This window comes from Homalodisca vitripennis, chromosome 3, assembly GCF_021130785.1.
Source record: "Homalodisca vitripennis isolate AUS2020 chromosome 3, UT_GWSS_2.1, whole genome shotgun sequence".
Classification (NCBI taxonomy): Eukaryota; Metazoa; Arthropoda; class Insecta; order Hemiptera; family Cicadellidae; genus Homalodisca; species Homalodisca vitripennis.
In genome coordinates, this window is record NC_060209.1 from 55,761,992 (window position 1) to 55,783,227 (window position 21,236).

At 29.9% G+C, this 21,236-nt stretch overlaps 1 protein-coding gene across 1 annotated transcript in view; it reads left to right on the forward strand.

The window, feature by feature from the left end:
* The first annotated feature begins 1,510 nt into the window (after positions 1-1,510).
* The window catches only part of LOC124358645 (peptidoglycan-recognition protein SB1-like), a 34,664-nt gene continuing 14,938 nt past the window's right edge, over positions 1,511-21,236 (forward strand). The window contains exon 1 of the mRNA XM_046810945.1: positions 1,511-1,619. Coding sequence (XP_046666901.1) covers positions 1,568-1,619 — 52 coding nt within the window. The 5' untranslated portion in view covers positions 1,511-1,567. The remainder of the gene's footprint in view (positions 1,620-21,236) is intronic.

Sequence of the window (21,236 nt, forward strand, 5' to 3'; positions counted from 1 at the left end):
AGCCTGAATCCGATCATCCTCACAGACAACACAATCCCAACAGCCACAAAACCGACGTCTTCACTGACGACTCTGTTTTGTCAAAAACAAGGCTGAATCCGATAATCCTCACAGACAACACAATCCAACAGCCTCAAAACCGGATGATGGGAATAATACACGTCTTCACTGACGACTCTGTTTTGTCAAAAACAAGGCTGAATCCGATAATCCTCACAGACAACACAATCCAACAACCTCAAAACCGGATGATGGGAATAATACACGTCTTCACTGACGACTCTGTTTTGTCAAAAACAAGGCCGAATCCGATAATACTCAAAGACAACATAATCCAACAGCCTCAAAACCGAATGATGTGAGTAATACACGTCTTCACTGACGACTCTATTTTGTCAAAAACAAAGCCGAATCCGATAATCTTCACAGACAACACAAGCCAACAGCCGCAAAACCGAATAATATGAGTAATATACGTCTTCACTGACAACTCTGTTGTGTCAGCCCAAGCCTGAATCCGATCATCTTCACCGACAACGTATAATTGTCTGTTTTATTCGATCTGCCAATCAAGGTAGACTTTAAATCTCGCATTAACCCCCAGGGAAGCTTGTTAAGTAAGCCGTGGAGTAGTAGCATACTCCTACCTTGTTTTAAAAATTGTATTATTTTTTTATGTGTCCACTCCTTTAATTAGGAATATGAAAACATTCAGAAACTAAAACCTAACATTATTGACTCTATAATACATGTTGTTTTGTAGAAGAACATGTCAATTCTTAGAGGGGCTCTGATCCTATACTATGTCAAATAGAGTTTTTAAGGAATTGGTATTAACAATTTTGCTATACATTATTATCATTTGATTAATATTTAATAATAAATAAAAACCCACCAAACGATTAGTAATAATTTAAAATTAATTAATTTTTTAGCTCACTGTATTTGAACATCCAACAAACCTTTTGAAAGGCAGAATATTTATTTTAGTTTTCAATTAAATTTAATTATGTGTATTTACCATTGTAGTTATTTACAATGGTAAATTTAATTAATTGTCAATAACTCAGCTTTACTAGCATTAAAATAAAAGGTACATCAATGAAATAAATAATAAAAAAAGTTTACACCATAGATTTGTATGCACTACTCAACTTTGTAAATATAACAATATTAATGAATTATGCGACAAACGTCAAAAAAATTTCTTTTTATTTCTAAATATCTTTTAAAGAAAATATTCATATTTGCGTCTATTCTAAAGGAAACTGGTTTGGGATTTTCGGTATAAAATGTTATTAAAACTTATATATATAGATAGTTTAAACTTTAGTACAGATAAGTGTATAAAGTATGTTTTGAGAAACAGTAGCTAATTAATTTAACAATATGAGCGAAAACATATCATGGATTTTTAAGTTTTTGATACAGCTGTGGCAAGCCTACCCTTTAAAATCAATAAAAAGGGCAAAGGCCAAGGATATTCTGATGAGGCTGTTGTTGTAGACTTGATAGATTAGGCTAATCTAGTCTGTGAAGTACAGACCAGAGTCCTGAGCTGGGCAACATGCCTGTCTCTTACACCTTACTTCTGTGTCTCTTCACAGCCTCATCTGCAGGTAACATAACTGTATTTGAAACTAGAATATATCCATAAAAAAATGACAATCATTTATTTTCAACACAAATTATGAATTTGAATGTAAGGGTAGGCTTATACCAAAAGCGGCTGATATAGCTAACTAATAGTATACATTAATACAAACATAAATATATACTATACATAAGTAGATAGTAATATGAGGTTTTCAGGACAGTTTTGGGGACAACATAAATCTATTCCAAATGTCTGTCCAAAATACCATATACAAAACTACTGAAATGAACACTAAAACTTTAAAAGATCTATATTTTTAATGAAACCATATTTGAAAAGTTACTATTAAATCAACATAATTTGAGAAAATAAATGTAAAACCTATCTCAAATGAATAAAAGATGTGTTTCAACTAATGAAAATCTGTCTAAAACCAATGCAAAATCTGATATGAATGAATGTAAATTAGTTTTAAAAACAAAATGTAAATCTATAAAAAATATATGTATATTCTATTTAAAATTAATGTAAAATCTATAAAAATCAAATGTCAAGTCCATTAAAAATTAATTAAAAAGAATTTAAATAGTTTTAAATAAATAAAATATCTTTAGTAAAAATTAAGTAAATCACACTTAACTTATGTACATTTTGTAAAAAAAAAACTTAATATTTGAAGTCTGATTTAAAAAACTGTTATTAGTTAATTGGTGAGTTATACTAAATTTTGTAAAAGAATCTTAAGATTTGAAGTGTGATTCTAAAATTTTGTATTAATAGAAAGTACATTTTGTAAAAAGTACTTAAAATTTGACAGAACATTTATCTGTTATGGTGATCCAAATCCCACATTAAAGATCTCAACAATTCTATTTAAGAGCCGGTAGTAGTGGAACAACCTTTAATTTTTCCTTGTAAGAACAATGTTAAACCTCTTGCACCTTTATGGTCTTAGGTTTAGTCCTTGAATTATGGGATATGTCTCATTTTAAAGGTATATCTAATAAACATCCAAACATTTTTTTAGTTTTTTTTATATTTTTATTGGTTATTAAGAAAAAAATCACGAGTCTTTTTTAATTTCCTATATAAATTTAAAAAATTAGATATTATGTTTATATAATTATTAAAGTATATGACATATTACATGGAAAACTTAAAAGCATTTGGATCCATATTAATGAGATATTCAAAATAAGACATCTCCTATAATGCTTCTAAAATTCTAAAATAAGAGTATAAAAGTGCAATAGGTTCAACGTCATTATTACAGGGAAGAACTTAAGGTCATTTCACTACAAGGCTTTTAATTCTTACTTTTTAATAATATCTTATAACAGGGGTGCCAATTCCCCCCCCAGTCTATGCCTCTAATCCTCCCCCCCTCCGAATGAACTAACTATCCCCCTCTCATATTTATATTTTACACCTGTTCCTGTTCAGCAATGGAAATGGGCTTATCTAATATAAAATAAGTAGAACATTTTAATGTAGTAATTGGTTTATTTTAATAGAAAATTCATCTTATACGCCATAAGAAAACAAAAAGAGGTGAAAGTAAATCAAAGGAAAACTAACTGAATGAGTTTTAACGTTTTGACAACGTTCGCCTATGTTTAATGGTTATGGAAAACTGAACAATGATTTTATCATACGATTACTGGATCAAACTATCAGCCTCGCAAGTTTAAAATTAAGTTGCTCTTAAACCAAGTTTTACTCATGCTTGTTCTGAGTCAGTTTTTACTATTTTGATCAAACTCATAGTTCGTACAGTTGAGCAATTGGTTACAGAGAGAAAGCAGAATTTTGTAAAGCTCATTCAAGTTAGGAAATCCATAGATCCACAGTTGTAGTCATGTTTTCTACCTCTTAAAAAACTGCCCAATCATTGTGTCAAGGATCTTGAAATAAACATCAACTTTAATTTTCCTTAGTGAGTCAGTTGTTCGTCAACTGCTAGTTCATCAATAGATCTTTTCCTTTTCCGTGATATTTTGGTGTTTGAGAGATAGACAATAGACAAATATTTCGGCTATCGCAATGTAATAAAAAACTGGTACATAGTCAATGATTAAAACTACATAACTAAACTTATTCTAAAACATTACTTTTGATACATATTTTATTGGTATAAAAAAATTTATGAAACTTAAAAAAATTGATTAAATCCAAGGCTTAAACCCATTTTACAATTTCTTAAAAGATATATTTTTATTATTCGTTTTCATCATAAACTATTATTCGTCTTCAAAGAATTCATTTACACTATAATATGTTTTTTAACAAAGTGCTTCTTTTAATTTTTTTGTAAATGTAGATAAGGGAAGTTTTTACATGACTGTGGAATATTATTATATAATTTCAATCCTAGATAAAGAGGACTAGTATATTTTTTTTATTTTAAGTGCCGGATATTGAAACAAATTACAATTCCTTGTGTGATATCTATGATTAAATTATATATACATGGCAAGATAAGGATGTTAAATTTTTTTAATAACAGTTTACATGTTGCTCTTGAGTTGCAATGACCTATTATTCCAATAATTGATTTTTGACTAATAAAGAGTATTTGCACATCTGAGCAATTACCCCACAAAGTAATTCCATAATTCAACATCGAGTATACATGGGCATAATACACAGCTATACCAACTTCCAAAGATGTTATTCTAACTAGTATACTCAAAGCATACCTGGTTGAATTAAGTTTCTTATTTAATATATTCAGTTTCTTATTTGTTATGGTCAGAAAAATTTAATTTTGTGTCTAAATGTATGCTTAAACATTTTACTACTTGTGTATTATTACTAAACTCTTCACAAAAATGGTAATTTCTTAATTTAAAGCGTAATGTATTAGTCTTGTCTCAATTTGACAACTGAGTAAGTAAACTTTTGTCAAGTTTGTCAATGACATCTTTGGTGTCAAGTTCTAAGTGACTTAAAACTTTTCTTTTAATTAGCTCAGGTAAGCTCATGTTTGTCTAAGAGTACATTTATCTCTACATTATTCCATGATGAATCACATTTCATAATGAACTAAGCTTCTTATTTATTTCATACATCACCGAGTAAACAGTTACATAATCTAGTGTAGTAACTTGAATACAAACTATCACAGTGTTAAGTATAAACAAATGGTCCAGGAAGACACACCGCTTGCGGTGGCAGAGTCACCAAGGACAAGCACTCGGCAAAAGACTGCTTACTGATTCTAGCTCCGGCTTCACCAGATGGCTGATGGGGCTGGGCAGGGATCAGGTTAAGCAAGTGATTGCCTTGATCACTGGACACGGCCACTTCAGGAAACACCTAAACACTCTAGGTTTACGAAATGAGGACTCGGAGTGTAGACTCTGCAATAAGTCTGAAGAGACTGCAAAACACATAATACTGGACTGTAAGAGACTGGGAGCAAGGAGAAGGGCTCTTTTCGGTGATAAACAACCAGGCGACGAACCAAATGCTAGTATCGGGGAAAAGCTTCTTAGCCTAATTAAGGGCACAAAGATAGGCTTACCCCTCTAACATCAAAGGGGCACACAATAAGCTCAGGTTGACGTGTGAGGATCTGTGAATCCACCCCAATACCCCAACGCAAAAAAAAAAAATCACAGTGTTAAGAACTTTAAATATTTTGTTAGCTATATACATAGCTAAATCGGCCAACTGTTTTAACAAGCCTTAATATTTACCTATAGCATCGGCATCGTATGAAATTAAAACACATTCCTTACTTGTGAACAAATACGTATAGATTTTTCAATGACTACAGCAAAACTATGTATATAATACCACACATATAAAGCAGAAGGGCATTCTCTTTGGATAATTGTTTTTATACCAATGGTATTCCCACTCATATTAACAGCTCCGTCCATGCTTGGACCAATCATATACTGTAGATTGATGTTAAGGTGGTTGGTTCACAGAGTCAATTACATGGCTAGATATACTTTTGCCAGTCGTTGAATCTTTTTATCTCTTAGCCTAGATTTGCCAATCTTCTCACAGTAGACTCTAGTATCTGAGTTAGTTTTTGCAAAAATTCAAAATAGTTTTATTAATTTTCCTGACAGTTTTTCTTTTCTCGAAAAGCCAGCATCTCCTCACTTAGATATTTGCAGCAGTCAATAATAACCATCAAGACTTTTTAATGATACTTGACAAGTTCATTATTTTGTTACATAATTTTGGAACCAATTCTATATTCTGTTAACTATTGTAGCCTACTCTCGAAACTTGAAATTACAAATGACATTTTGATTTTTCATGGAGTTAATTCTTTAAAACCCCCCCTAAAATGTTTATGACGTCATTAGTGTCATGACCTCCCCTTTGCAGGCACCCCTGGCTTACAAGAACTACCGCAATAGTGGGGTGTCTTACCAGAAATTTAAAGAAGTGCTATTTAATGCTTTTAACATAAAAATAATTATAGAGTCAAACTATTTGCAAAATATTATGACAATAACTTTCAAATGTTTTGTATGAAATAATTTTGTTTGTGATATTGTAAATCTTACTAAAAATATGCAGAAAGGAGTAACCAAACCTATATATATATATATATATATATATATATATATATATATATATATATATAAGTAGATATGAATATGGCGGTTCTAGCGCACTTTTGGGACAGACAGAAAATCAAGGGAAAATACTGTTTAAAGGACAATAAACGAATCTGTAAAATCAAACAGTAAGGCGGTTCTAGCTCACTTTTGGGACAGACGGTAAATCAATGAAAAATACTGTTTAAAGGACAATAAACGAATCTGTAACTCACGAATGAAAAATTAACCAAATCTACAGCTGTTTGCTTCTACTTTCTTGAGCTGTCAAATCAATCTATTTGAAATGTCTGCTACGACGAAAAATCTTCTACTCTACAAAATTGATAGTAACACAGTCTTTATCTTTAATAGTCTTCTTTCCAGTAACAACCAAGTGTAATTTTTCATTTTTGTTTAATTCTTTAATCTTTTTCTCATCCAAAACAGTCAAAAATCTGTTCGGCAAGTGTACTTTACAATCTTCCAACTCGGCAATTATTGTAAACCCGAATTTATCTTTCATTTTCTCCAAATTCAAGATTCTATGTTTCTTCCTTTCTTCCAATTCATTTAACTTCTTATACTCTTTAAACATACATTCTCCAATATCATTTAACTCTTTCAAGAACTCCATTTAAATAGAAAAAATTTAAAGACGGAAAAATGAAATTTGCTAACAATCACTCGAGAAGTCGAGGGAATTGCCAACATCTTCATTGTTTGACGAGGTTCTTCATTTACTTTCTCCAAATGTACTATAAAATCATCGAGGATTTCTGGCTTAAAATCGTACACAAATTCAACATCCAGATAATGAAAAAATACAGGTAATATCTTTTCATAATAAACGTGTGTATCGATACCTACAAACCTAATGTATTCTTTGAAAAGGAAAATAATTTTGTCAACGGTTCCAAGAGATAAGTAAAAATTTTTATTCTGTTTTCTAAATTCTGTAACAAATTTTGTTTGCTTCTTGTCTCCATATTGCAATTTTGTAAGCAGGTTATTCAAATGTGTTAATTTATTTCGAAATTTCTTAGGTTTAGGTCTTTCTAACAAAATTAAATTACAACCTCTACAAACTAAATATCTTTTATCGATAATTTCTCCTCTATTAGAACACTTGTAACAGTTGGCATTATACTCTTCCATTTAAACAAAAAGATTTTTTTATAAATGGAGATTATGGAACTAAGTCTGCCGAGATATAAATTTTTCAGCGCAAATGTTTGTGTTTACATTTCTACAACAGAGATAAATAGAAATAATTTCATTCTATTGTACAACTATTTAGGATATTTTGTCTATGACTACAAAGATTATTCCGGAAGAAATCGAGATTTTTCATCAGCGAAAGAGTATATTTTTGAAGTTTTAGAAGGAATGAAAGAGAATAATATGAACATCATCAATTATTGTAAAAGACAAAATGAATGATTGTGTCTTTGGTGTAGTGTTGTTAGTGTGCGTGTTTGCGCTATGGGGAATCACATCACATTCAACTTCTACGGTGTCTATTGTTTAGAGACTTGGCCCTGCACTGCTACTGTCCAACCAAGTTAATGGCTAGGAGCTGTAATTCGGGTCTTAGACTCTGGAATTTTTTTGTTCCCAAGTCTCATTTTTTCTTTGGTAACTACTGTGTAGAAGTTGATGGAGAGATACAATTAGGGAATTTGTGTCGGGTGTTTTGTAAGTGTAATGTTGTATTAATGAATGATGTGAATGATGAATGTAATGAACGAATTAAGGAAGAGAAGGAATGTACGAATTAAGGAAGAGAAGGAATTAAGGAATGAAGTGGAAAGGTGAGGAAGCAAATGGCGCGCCAACCACAGTTGTCATTACTCGGCTTGTTCTATAGTCATTACACTATGGCCACTCGTGTAAAGACTTGTCCCCAACCACTGAACGACAACCATGTCTTCCTCAATAAAAAGCGCGCCTGAAGCTCTGGGATTTGAACCCAGAACCTCAGGCTTTGAAGGCAAGCGTCTTACCAACTGAGCTACGGAGAGTCTCGAAAGATATAAGCTATATCTCTGCTATATAAGTTGTTCAATTAGGAGTGCTAGTTTACAAGTTTATTAATAATTTTATATTTCAAAAACCACTCAACCGATTTTAATGAAATTTGGTACACATATAGTAAATACTTAACTCTTTCGACTTAACTTATCCATAAGGGTGAAATCATCCCCTATTTCTTAATATTCATAAAAAAATAAAAAAAATTATCAGAAAAATCTGAAACTTCAAAAACAAGCGAGTTCAACTTAAAATTTCATGAAAATAACAAAATTTTCAAAAACTACCCCAATCATCCCTTATCTTAAAACTCTTATATCTCGAGAACTATTGGAGCTTTTTTGCTGAAATTTGGTATATAGGATCAGTAAATATTAAAGTATTTTTTAAAATCATAACTTCCGGTCCAACCCTTAAGATGACCTTGGAATAGTTTTTTGTTAATATCACCCCCATTTTTTAAGATATTCTTTTGAAATTAAAAATGAATACTTATATCAATGTCTTTAACAATTCTGTAAAGTTTTAAAATTATCCGATGAATAATAGTGAAAATAACGTGATTTTTACTGAATTTCTCTAATATCGTTCTTAATCACATCATAGGCTAAAAATTTCTCAGAGACAACAACAACATAACAAATCGCGTTTGTAACAGCTTTTTGAAAATCCATATTGATAATTATATCGTTCTTTGAACCAGAAATATTTGTCAAACTCTTTGTTGTATCAATGACATAAATAGGTCTATTCGCTAAAAATTCTTTAGGATTGTAATACATTTCCTTATTATTACAGTAAACTTTCTTAAAATCTTGATACATCTGATACATGATTCTGAAAAGACCTCCGGAAATGTTTAAATTTTGTAATTCATCTGGATAATAAGAACCGTTCAATTTTACTCTGATATTTTTTACATCCAAACTATCAAACTTTGAAGGATTTTTTTCTTGATTATTCTGTCTATCTGTTTGAAAACCTATGATAACGAACTTGGGATTGAAGATATTTCTATAAATATTTGTAATATCGAACGAATAAGTTGTTCCGGAAATACCTTTTTGTTCAATACATTGCCAATCTAGAAAATTAAACATAATGTTTTGACTTTTTGTAATTTCATCAATCAACCTTATTTTACTCGTGATTTTATAATCAATCATTGGAACTCTAATAAAAAAATCTGTAATTGTTATTTTTCCATCAACAGGCATAACATTTCCAGTTGCAGTCTTCAGAATCACATCATCGTCTTCTGCTCTTATAAAACTTAGATAAAATCCTCCTTTATAGATCGGAATAGTAACATTTTCAAAAAATCCTAATCCAAAATGAGATAAATTTCCAGCTGCTTCAAAAACACCAAATTTAAAATCTGATTCAAAGCCATTAGAAGTTTGAGAAATAACATCACTTTTTGAATACGAAATAGTTCCTTTAATTGTGCTTAATTGGCCACAGTTTTCGACTTCTTCTATCAATTTATTGTGTTTTCTTACTTCAATCTTAGAAAATAAAAACGGTATAAAATTATCGATTAATCTAACATTATCAGTTCCAAGATATGCTTGACCATCTTGTTTTGTTAAAGTTCCAGAAATATAAAACTGGAAGTTAGACGAGCAAAAGTTATCTCCAAAATCAATATTAAACTCAGTTCTTTTATTTGGTTCATTCAAATGTTGTTTACTAATTGGATAGAAATTTTTAAACTCCGCCCTTTCAATATCACTAGCATATTTTCTGTAGTCCGCCATTTAATAAGAGAAAATTTAGAAATTTTAAACATCGTGTATCATTTTTTCATCGATCTAATGTACGTTTTTATAAGAAAAGATATAAATTTTAGTAAAATAATTAAAAAGATTAGAGTCATTTTTAATGATCTACTTCGTCATATTCAGGATTCTCTTCCTTAAATTTTGCGATCTCGGTCACATATTTCAATAAAATTTGCACAGGATAGTAACCGCTATCTATAATATTGTTCCAATCAACTGTATCTTTATTTTCATCCAAAAACTTTATACTCAAGTGTTGATAGAGACAAAGAACAGACATATGATCTTTTAATTGATAATGTATATTTTCTTGAATGAACTCTGATGATAAAGTTTGATATTTTGCAATGTTATACCAATTCAATTTGTTTACGTATAATCTCATCATATCTTCGGATAATTCATATTTTTGAGAAATGTCATCCCAATGTTCTTTTTTCAAATCTCTTTCGTGTTGCATTATAAAAAGATCGAAAGCACTGTAATGTCCCGCCATCTCTTAGGAAAAAATTTCAAAATCAAGTTTTTATAAATTGGCTCTTTTTAGCGTTACATTCAGCACATTTTCCAGATATTCTCTTAACTCCGTTAATGTTTGCATAGTATTTTATATCGTTTGTGGCAGTTTTCTCTTTACATCTCACACAATATATGAGCGCCATTTATATAAGGAAAATTAGTCATCGTAACCACCTACTCCATTAAATCTGTTGTCGATGTTTTCAAAAGTTTTATCGACATCTTCTTTAAATTTATTAAAGTTTTCTTCTAGTTTATTTACTTTATCGAGATATAAAGAGTATCGATCATCTATACTTTTAAGTAATTCATTATTATGTGTTATTTGCTCATTTAAACGTGTACCAAAATCTTCAAAAAAGTTTATTTTCTCATTGAAATGTGTATCAAAATCTTCCAGAATTTTGTTAATTACTTCACCAACTAATACATTAACACTATTTTTATATGTATTAAAGTTTTCTTCTAGTTTATTTACTTTATCAAGTAATTCACCAACATCGTCTACTGATCTTCTATTTCTGGCTTCTAACTTGTCATAGACTTCTGTTGTAAAATCTTTAACATGCTGTTTATGATTCTCATAATTTTGTTTTAGTTCATTAAACATTTTAATAGGATCTTCTAATTGAATCATTACAACAACATCAAATGGATTAATTCCTTTACTAACACCGCTAATTCTTTTTCCTTTAAAATCTAAGGCATTTTTAACATTCGGATCATGTAAATCAACAATATCGATGTTTTCTGATAATTTTAGAGGTTTTAAAATTTGTTCTTTAACAACAACATCATGTTTGTCAATACCAGGTCGAACACCGACAATTCTTTTCTTATTAGCCAAACTAACATAATTCTTTTCAACTTTGATCGCTTCAGTAATTTCATCAGCTTTTTCGATATGAGACATTAAATTGGTAAATAATTTTTTTACACCATCATCAACTTCTTTTTCCAATGTTTTTATTTTATCAGCAACTTCATTTGAACTCATGAAATTTGCAAGTTTGTTATCATATTCTGCTTTAAAATCTTCAATCTCGACAGCAAACATATCTGAATCTGGAAGGTTTTGTAATAAATTTTCTAACTTGTTATCAAACTCATTTCTCAAACTATCAAAATTCAAACTATTATCTACATTTTGAATAATTTGTGTACCAAATACGTCAAAAATATTTTGTGAATCCATATTTATTAAGCAATAATTTGTTAACAACTTCTTTAAAATCTTTACCATTACTCAGTTCATTCAAAACAAAAACACATAAATGACCACAAATTGGGGGATCGTTATAGTCTTGAATCTGAGAGTCATTGTAGTAGACGCTTGATTTTTTCAAATATTTGATCAATTCTCTCGGTGGTTTGTCCTCAATTCTTCCATACGAATCAAAATAACATGCATTCTTATCATTTTTATAATAACAAATCCAATGCGTTCCACTTCCCATAATCGAGTCTAAATTCACAATTCCACATTCAAATTTCTTAACTTTTTCAGGTAATGTATCTCTCATGAAGATTCCTCTAAAATGTTTAATATTTTTGCAGATTTCTTCCAATTCCCCGAATGTTAAAGGTTCAAATTTTTTTTTCCGATGTTTGATTTCACGTAATTCAAAGTTTTCTCATCTAATCCAGATCCTGTAACATCTTCCAACTCTTTATCTAACCAATTTAAAATGTTTCGAACAATAGGAATCACATCTTTTTTAACGATTGGAGCAGCTTTACGAACATAAGGAACAACATTTTTAACAACTGGAATATTTTCTCCAAAATCTAATAAATCTTTCAAAAGTCCACCATTTTTTAGTTCTTTCAACTGATTATAAGAAAATTCTATTCTGGTTCCTTTATTGTTTTTCTTATGTTTTTCGAGTTTATTGTATTGTCTATTTGTTAAAAATATCTTATCTTCGCCATTTTTTAGTTGATCTATTTTAAATTGAATACTAACGGGTATTTTCTTCTTAAAAGCGGATTTTATTTTTTCTTTCTGATTTTTGCTGAAGTTTACGTTCACCTCCATTTATATAGTTAAAATTTCAAGTTCTCTTCGATTCCCATTCCTAGTTTTCTCTTCAAAAACATTGCTCCAGCTGTTGGAAGCGCAACAAATCTTTCACCTAAACTAGCATCTTTTGATAAAAATCTATCCATTGCCTTATCTTGCAAAACTTTATCTGCGATATGTCTGGAATTTGTGTCTCTATGTTTTGCATAAAAAATATCGTGTTCCATAGCAGCTTGATCTAATTTATTTATACCAGGATCTCCTCTTTTTAGTCTTTTTTCGAGTTTTGTGCCAGGCCCCAGATACTGATAAGTTGGTACGTGTAATTCAAAAGGTAAATTGTTGATAAAATCATTCAAAAGTCCACTACCCTCAATCATAGATGAACTTATTGCCGGCAAAACTCGTTTTAAATATTTAATTCCATCAGGTTTTTCAATCATTTCATCAAGTTTGTTCGAAATAAAATCTTTAATCGCATTCTTTTCGTTCAAAAAATTGTTGTTTCCAGCCTTCTCTTGAGCATAAATATAATTTATAATTCCATCGAGTTTTGTCAAATCGTCGATATATCTGTACTCAATCTTATTATCACTGTATTTTCTTACACCTGATCCTTCGATTCGTTTTTCCCAAATTGGTTTAATCAAATTGAGATATTTTTTACCTTTACTTGACTTTGGTTTCTTAGTTGATGGATCATTATTTTTGTAAATTGAATCAGATTTCCATAAAATTTCTGTATACTTTTTCAAGTCTTCTTCAGAATATAAACCGTCTTTTAGAACATCAGTGCCTGTTAATAATCTCCATAAACCCTGAGTACCTTTATATGTTTTTTCATTAATAATGATATCATTATGCTCAAAATTCACGGGCAAATTTCCAATCATAAAACTTTTCTTTTTTCTGTCCCAATACAAACCAAATTTATCATCCTTTGCTCTAGGAAGAAATTTTTTACCAATTTCACCAATTATTATATCCGTTGTTCCAGGACTTATTGGTTCAACTATGGTAGAGTCTTCAATGATTCTAGGTCTAAATGGTGTTGACGATGGTAATTTTGGCAATTCAAACTCAGATTCTGGTATCGAAATATCGGCAAATTGTCGTACAACTGGAACCAAATTCATCAAATTTTGATTATCACTTAAAACATTTTCAATTTTGCCCTCAACGTTTTTTATTGCAGAAGTTACAGGTTGATTGATTTTTTGAATAAATTCTTGTTCTTTTTCATCAATTCGAATCTGTTCTTTAAATTCTTTGATTAATTTCTTTTCTATTTGATCAAGTTTTTTTGCTTCTTCTGAAGTTACGTTCGCCATTTATTTAGGAAAATTTTGAAACGTAAACGTGGAACGTGGAAACGTGAACACGAAACGTGAACACGGAACGTAAAACGTGAACGTGGAACGTGAAACACGAACGTGAAACGTAAACACGAACGTAAAACATGAACGTGAAACGTAAACACGAACGTGAAACATGAACGTGAAACATGAACGTGAAACATGAACGTGAAACATGAACGTGAACGTGGAACGTGAACGTGGAACGTGAACGTGGAACGTGAACAGATTTACCGTTTTTCTGTTATTTTCATAATGTAAATAAAAATTAAAGATAATATAAAAATAATTGTAACAAATATTTTATCAAGTAGATTTGTCAGACCACTGAGCAGCATTTATATTAGAAAATTTATTCAGATATTTACCATTTTTAGGCTTCAAAGTTAGATTAATAGTTAAAAATCCGTAATCTTCCTTCCAAATTTTATCACATAACTCAATAAAGTGGTTAAAACTCATATCAGATCCCACATAATTGTTATAAATCTTTCTCGAATAGTGATCATCTTGCTTAAAAATACACAACATATTCAGGTTATTTCTTATAACTTGTTTATCAACCTTTGAAAAGCATTGGGAAAGATAGATACAAGATATGTTTTTGTGACGGGACATTACGAAATATTCCTTAATAACGTCTTGATTTTCTAAAATACAATCATCAAAAACGATTAACGAATTGGGTTTACATTCGCTTAACGGAACTATGTCCTCGGAAGCATTATAAAAATGTGATATTTTTTTGTTTAAGTTTTTCTCAATATTTTCAAATCTTTCTTGTAATTTTTTATATGCGTCTTGTTCTAAAGATTTACTAAAAACATACAAATTGGAATAAGGAATCAACCTATTGTAGATAAAATTCAATAATAAAGTTGTTTTTCCACATCCACTTGAACCAACAATTAACAATCTGATTGGTTGATCTTTCTTATTTTCTTCAAACGTTTGAAGTTTTATCTGATCTTTTTGCTTTAAAAATTTCTCCATTTAAATAGAAGATTTTCATCTTGAAGCAACGCTTGCGAAAATGAAGATGTTCAAGTTGACTTCAGAAAGCTCTCAATTATTTTTAAACTTGGAACATCCTATACACTTAGAGGAAGAATCAAATTATTTTATCGGTTTAAGCGGCTTTTATTCTGATAATTTTGTAATAAATATTAGTGAAAGTTCTCCTTATTGTATAGGATTTAGTGAGAAGAACATAACAAAATTTTATGGTTTAAACAAAGGATATTATACCTTCGATCAAATAAAAAATTCCCTTAAAAATTATCTGAAAACATTCAAACAATCAGATAAATCTTTAAACTTTGACGAAAACAAGTTTGAAATGCAAAAAAATTATCTCTCTAATAAAATTCAAATAAAATCACCAGTAAGAATAATGTTTTCAGCAATTATAGTAGATTTGTTAGGGTTTGTTCAAGAAACTATTGAGCCAAATCAGGTATATTTAGGAAATAAAACGCCAAAATTTAGACCGTTCGATGTAATTGAAGTGCACTGCAATCTCGTTGAACCTAGTTTTGAAAATCATACCGAACATTTACACAAAGAATCTGAAATTTTGTACACTTTTTTCCCAAATGTTGCTTATGGATCAAAAATCAGTGAAAAACCGAATGAAATCGATTATATTCCAATTAGAAAAAATATTAAAAGAATTCAAAAAATCGTTCTGACTATTCAAGACTCTGAAGGAAATCTATTAAATAATGAGAGTAAAACAACAATATATTTAAGATTGTCGAAAGAATGATGAATCAAGGGGGGAACGAATCGTTCTTACCTTCAAATTTTCAAGAAAACAACTTTTGAATGTATAAATTACAAGAGTCTATCCCATAGACCCCTTAACAATCTTCATCCTGACCCTGTTTTTATCAATGAATCTGGACTTTATACTGAAATAAAAATTACTAGTTAAATTTTATTTCTATCTAAATGGAGTCAGTTGTAGACCTACTCAATAATCAACTAAAATTCAATAACAAACATATCTTTACGATTGTTGACGAAAACAATGTGATCTGGTTTAAGGCTAAAGACGTAGCAAAAATTCTAGAATATGAAAATACTATGCAAACGATCAGAATAAACGTTGACGAAGATGATAAAAACTTCTATTTTAATCTAAATATAAGGGGGGCTATAAATAGCTTACCTTCAAACTTCCAAAATAACACTGTTTTCGTTAATGAATCTGGACTTTATTCTTTAATTTTGAGATCGCATAAACCAGAAGCGAAATTGTTTAAAAATTGGGTTACGAAAGAAGTATTACCTTCCATTAGAAAATATGGTGAGTACAAACTCAAAAACGAAAATAAGCAGTTAAAAGATGAAATAAAACAGTTACAAATTTCAGGTCAAATGAAATCCTTGAAAATAGAGAATCAAGAATTGCGAATGGAAATAATGAAGAGAGATATGGTATGTAAAGATTTTGATAAGAAAAAACACCATGTTTTTGTGTTAATTAAGAAGAATCACATGTGGGAATATCCTTATTACGTTATCAGAGCTCAGAAACGAGAAATACCGAAAAGATTGAAAGAACTTGAAATTGATTACCCAGAAATGGAAATTTTATTAAGACATGGAGATCCAAATAGTATAAATCTCTACAACCAAATGAAAGAATCTTTGAATATCTTATACAACGGAAATCATTTTACCACAAATATGACAGAATCTCGACTGATTTATAGAATATCTAAATTACACGATGAAAATGTTTCTAAATTTTACTAAAAACTCTCGATTTATTATATTTTGTTTGTAAATGTTTAGCATAACTAGGTAACCATCGTAGAATTCTTTTTTCATATTCACAAGGCATTTCGTTTTTATAACTTTCGCTGAAAATTTTTTTAGCACAATCTTTGCAAAAAGCATCTTTTCTATCTTTACTATACTGCCAGTTATTAAATTCAGAAATATTTTTAATTTCTTTACAAAAGTAACACTTTTTCTCTTCTAAAGTTAATTTGTTCATTTTAACGTATAATTCCTTACAATAACAGTCTTTTCTATTCTCTTCTTGACACTTTGTACATTTCTTTTGAGACTCCATTTATATATAAAAAATTATTACACGATGAAAATGTTAAACTCTTAACTTATGATATTTGGTTTGTAAATGTTTTTGATAATTATTTAACCATTTTATAGTTCTTCCACATTCACATTGAGTATCTTCATAATATAATCTATGAAGATTCTTCTTTACACAATCTTTACAATATGAGTCTTTCTTATCTCTACTATAGTGATCACTATTAAACTCTGAAATTTTTTTAGTTTCTTTACATTTAAGACATTCTTTATCTTCCAAAGTTAATTTTTCTATTTTATCATATAATTCTTTATGATATTCCCTTTCACAATCTTTGCAATTATAATGCATTCCATCTTTCCTATTTTTATCTTTATAAAATTCATTTAAATCTTTAAATTCTTTGCACTTTGTACATTTCTTTTGATGCGCCATTTATATATAGAAAATTTATATTACAGTTTTGACTTCTTCAATTCATATTCATAAAACTTTCCGGTTATTTCTTCATTATTTAAATCTTTTATACTATAAGTTACAGGATCTGTGTTATTAATTTGATAAATCACAAAGATTTCTCTTGACCAATTGTTCTTATATTTGTTCGAAAATGTTTGTTTTTTACTAACAATTCTTACATGATCATTGACTTTAAATTTAGTTTTCGTGTGAATTTCAGGTGGAACATACTTGAAAACGGTCTCTAAAAACTCCTTTTCTGCATCCTTATCTACGTCTTTGGGCTTCATTTTGATTGTGCTGTGAACTGTATCGTTATAATTGTTTACGATTTCTTGAAGAATATCGATCCATTTAAAGTTTTTATTAATCTCAAAAAGAACCTTCATTCTTTCATTTTGAGTTCTGTTATATCTCTCTACAATACTTGATTTCTCTTCGTTTTCAGTATGATAAATCTTAATGTTGTATTTCCTCAAAACATCGTTAAATTCTTTATTTTTAAACTCTAAACCCTTATCTGTATGAAGTAGGTTAGGAGGTTTGTGATTGATCCTTATGGCATCTTTTACTATATCTTCGAAAGCTTTTGAAATATCCTTGCCGTTTTTTCTTTTGATAGCTCTTGACCAAGCATATTTTGAGAAAGTATCAATAACATTTAACATATACTTAAATCCATCATTTTGATCTGAATAGTTAGACATTATAACTAAATCTGCTGCCCATAAATCGTCAATTCCTAATGTTATAATTTTTCTCTTTTTAAACTTCTTTCGTACTGGTGCATGAATTTCTCTAGCTTCAATCTCGATTTCTTCCTTATTCTTAGATTCTTTCTTTACTTGTTTTTCATTTGGATTCTTTATAAATTTACTCTTATTTGTCTTACATTTTGAACATTTTGCTGCAATTCTATACAACCCGTTTTGAGTTTGAACGATTTTAGAATCTATATTTTTCGTTTTTTTCTTGCATTTGTGGCAGTGAATCAAATCATCTTCCATTTACATGTCAAAGTTTCCAAGTTTATTAAACTCATCTAATATATCAGATTTTGCTTCATTTTTATAGCCATAAGGTACTGTATCGATCTTATTTTCTAGAACGATTCTCTTATCATCTTTAGCGTTCAGTGCCAGCTTGTTTATGGTAACTGTGTACAATTCATGTTTATAGCTTTTTATTACAGTCATCTCCCTAAATTCTTCTTTATCTTCGAACAAACATCTCTTCAAGTTTTCGATATTTATTGTTTTATTTACAACGCTTCTCTTAATTCCTTTACACCTAACTGGATTTTTGTCTAGATATTTGTACGAGTACATCTTTGATCTTAAACCACAAAATTCTTCTAATATCTCGCCGTTCAATTCGTCTTTGAATTTCCCTATTACCTTCTTATTTTTAGTAGTGAAACATTCATGATCTTTTGGATAATCGCTCGTATCAAAGTCATCTATATTTTCTTTAATAATTTTAAAAGGATCTCGTTTCAATTCTAGAAAATAACTGTCTGTATCCATGTAACACAGATTCAAATCTGGATCAAACTTCTTTAATTTGTTGTAATAAAACTCGTACATTAGCAATTTTGAGAGGTCGAGAACTGAAAATCCTATGTAAATCGGTTTGTTAAATTTAACCTTTTGTTTGTACATGTGACTCGCTATACAGTTGTCGTCAAAGATGTTAAAGCATTTGAAATTTGTTTTCTTAGCTTGTTTCATTGAAAATTCTTCATTTCCAAGCTTAATATCACATCTGTTTCTCACATTTTCCATAGATTTTCCAAAAACTGAGTTGTTCATCAGCTTATAAAAGTCCTTTTCAAAGTCGCTTGTAGCTTTGGTTCTCATGTTTGTGTTAAAATCAATGTATTCTTTCATAAAAGGCTTCTGATCGAATGCAATAACTCTATTCACATGTTTCAAAATCATACCTTGTTCCAAATAGAACTTCAAATTTCTCGAATGAACAACGTATTCAGTTTTATCCAGTAGAGTTGTGCAAAGTTTGTTTTTAAAATGTTCTGGAGCAAGAGGTAAATCCTTGTGATGTTCGTGTAAATTTGTTGGATATTCTAGATCGACTTCAAGAATATAGCCATAATCTTCGTCGCCAGTGAGTTCCAAAATTGTTTCTTGCCATTCTGCTGTTGTATACGTTTTAGGATCCATCCACTTGATATCGTTATATGGTAAATTTTGCATAAGCCCATACCCATAAAGGTTGTTTGCATCGACGTACAACAGATAGCTTTCTGGTTTTGTCTTATCGAAATCTTTCAAATATTTGTTATTTGCTTTAACATATCGTTTAATACATTGAGAAATGCCTCCGCGAATACCTTTTTCGATCATTAAATACATGTTATAATCGTTAATTAATTGTAATTCTATCTTCGTTAATTTTAACATAGCGTCCCATGCAAGACTGGGAGCTGTTAGATAGTGTGCCGGATCGAGTTTATAACATTTTAAGCAAATATTCCTAAAATTTTCAAAGATATCAGCGAGCAATAGAACATCTTGAATGTTATAGAGATCAGAGTAATTTCCAAGATTTTTCTCTTTTAATTTGTTCCAAACGCTCAAGTAGTGTTGATAATCTTTCTCAGATATGCTCTCGTCTGTCAAAAGTGAATAGAAATCTTGAATTTTCAGCTGTTCTGTGTAATCAAGTTTTTCAATACTATCGATAAATTCGTAAGGAAATATGCCTTTTCCAGATAGAATTTTAAAGATTTCTTCTTCGTCATTTGGCTGTCTTTCTATAATTTCATTCAATATTCTTCCATCCTGTATAAAATGATTTGTATGTTTGAAGTCTTCTTTCTTTAAATTTTTCGCTAATTTTTCGATAGATGACGCCATGAATCTAAACGTGTCTACGAAAGAGAATTTTATGAACTTTCTAGGTTTGTCACCATCAAATTCATACCCGTATCCAGAATTTACAGAGTAATTTATATATCGTTCATCGGTGTTTGCAATCAAATCAACATTACCGTATTGTTTTGCCAATTCTTTTATGTACAAATGCGTATCGTAATTAGACATATTGTGACAGAAAACGGGAATATTCTGAGGAAATTTCAAATTCAGATTACAAATTCTATGAGCTGCACCTCGAAATTTTCCAGTCAAATGACAGTGATCTCTGCATTTTTTGAATGCATCATAAGCAGAACTCCAATTATCTGGTAAAAACCCTAAAGTTTTTTCAGTGTCTTGATACGATATTTCTTCACAAATGTGGCAAAGATTTGAATTTTGATACGAAATTTCTTCTTCGTCAGTCAATTTCATGGGCTTCATGTTCTTTGAATTATATTTTTTAGCTATGTACTTCGATAATTTATTGAGTTCTTCAAACAATTTTGCAGGAACGTTCGGCAACTCTTCTTCATTTTTTGCTCGATAACATATCGGCTTGTACATACGATTGGTCACATTCGAAACTAAATATAGAGTAAAACCATAAGGAATATGCTTCTGAACCTTGGTTGTAGTCGATCTTTGTGGATTGTTTTTGCATGTGGGAATCTTCTCTAATATGCTTTCAAAATCCATATAAATAACGTAAGGATGAGAAAATTTCTTTTGATAATTAGTAAATGTTGTTGTTTGACCTGGAAACGGCATAATTGGCTTACATACTTCATGTTGTTTGCAAATTTCTAAATGATCTGTTAAATCTCCAGATTTGTAGAAATGGCTTAAACATCTTCTACAAAGAAATTTTCTTTCCTTATGCTTGGATAACTGAGAACTCACGAGTTTATTTAAATCGGTTATCAAAACATAATGAGATTTGTCTTCTTGTTTAAC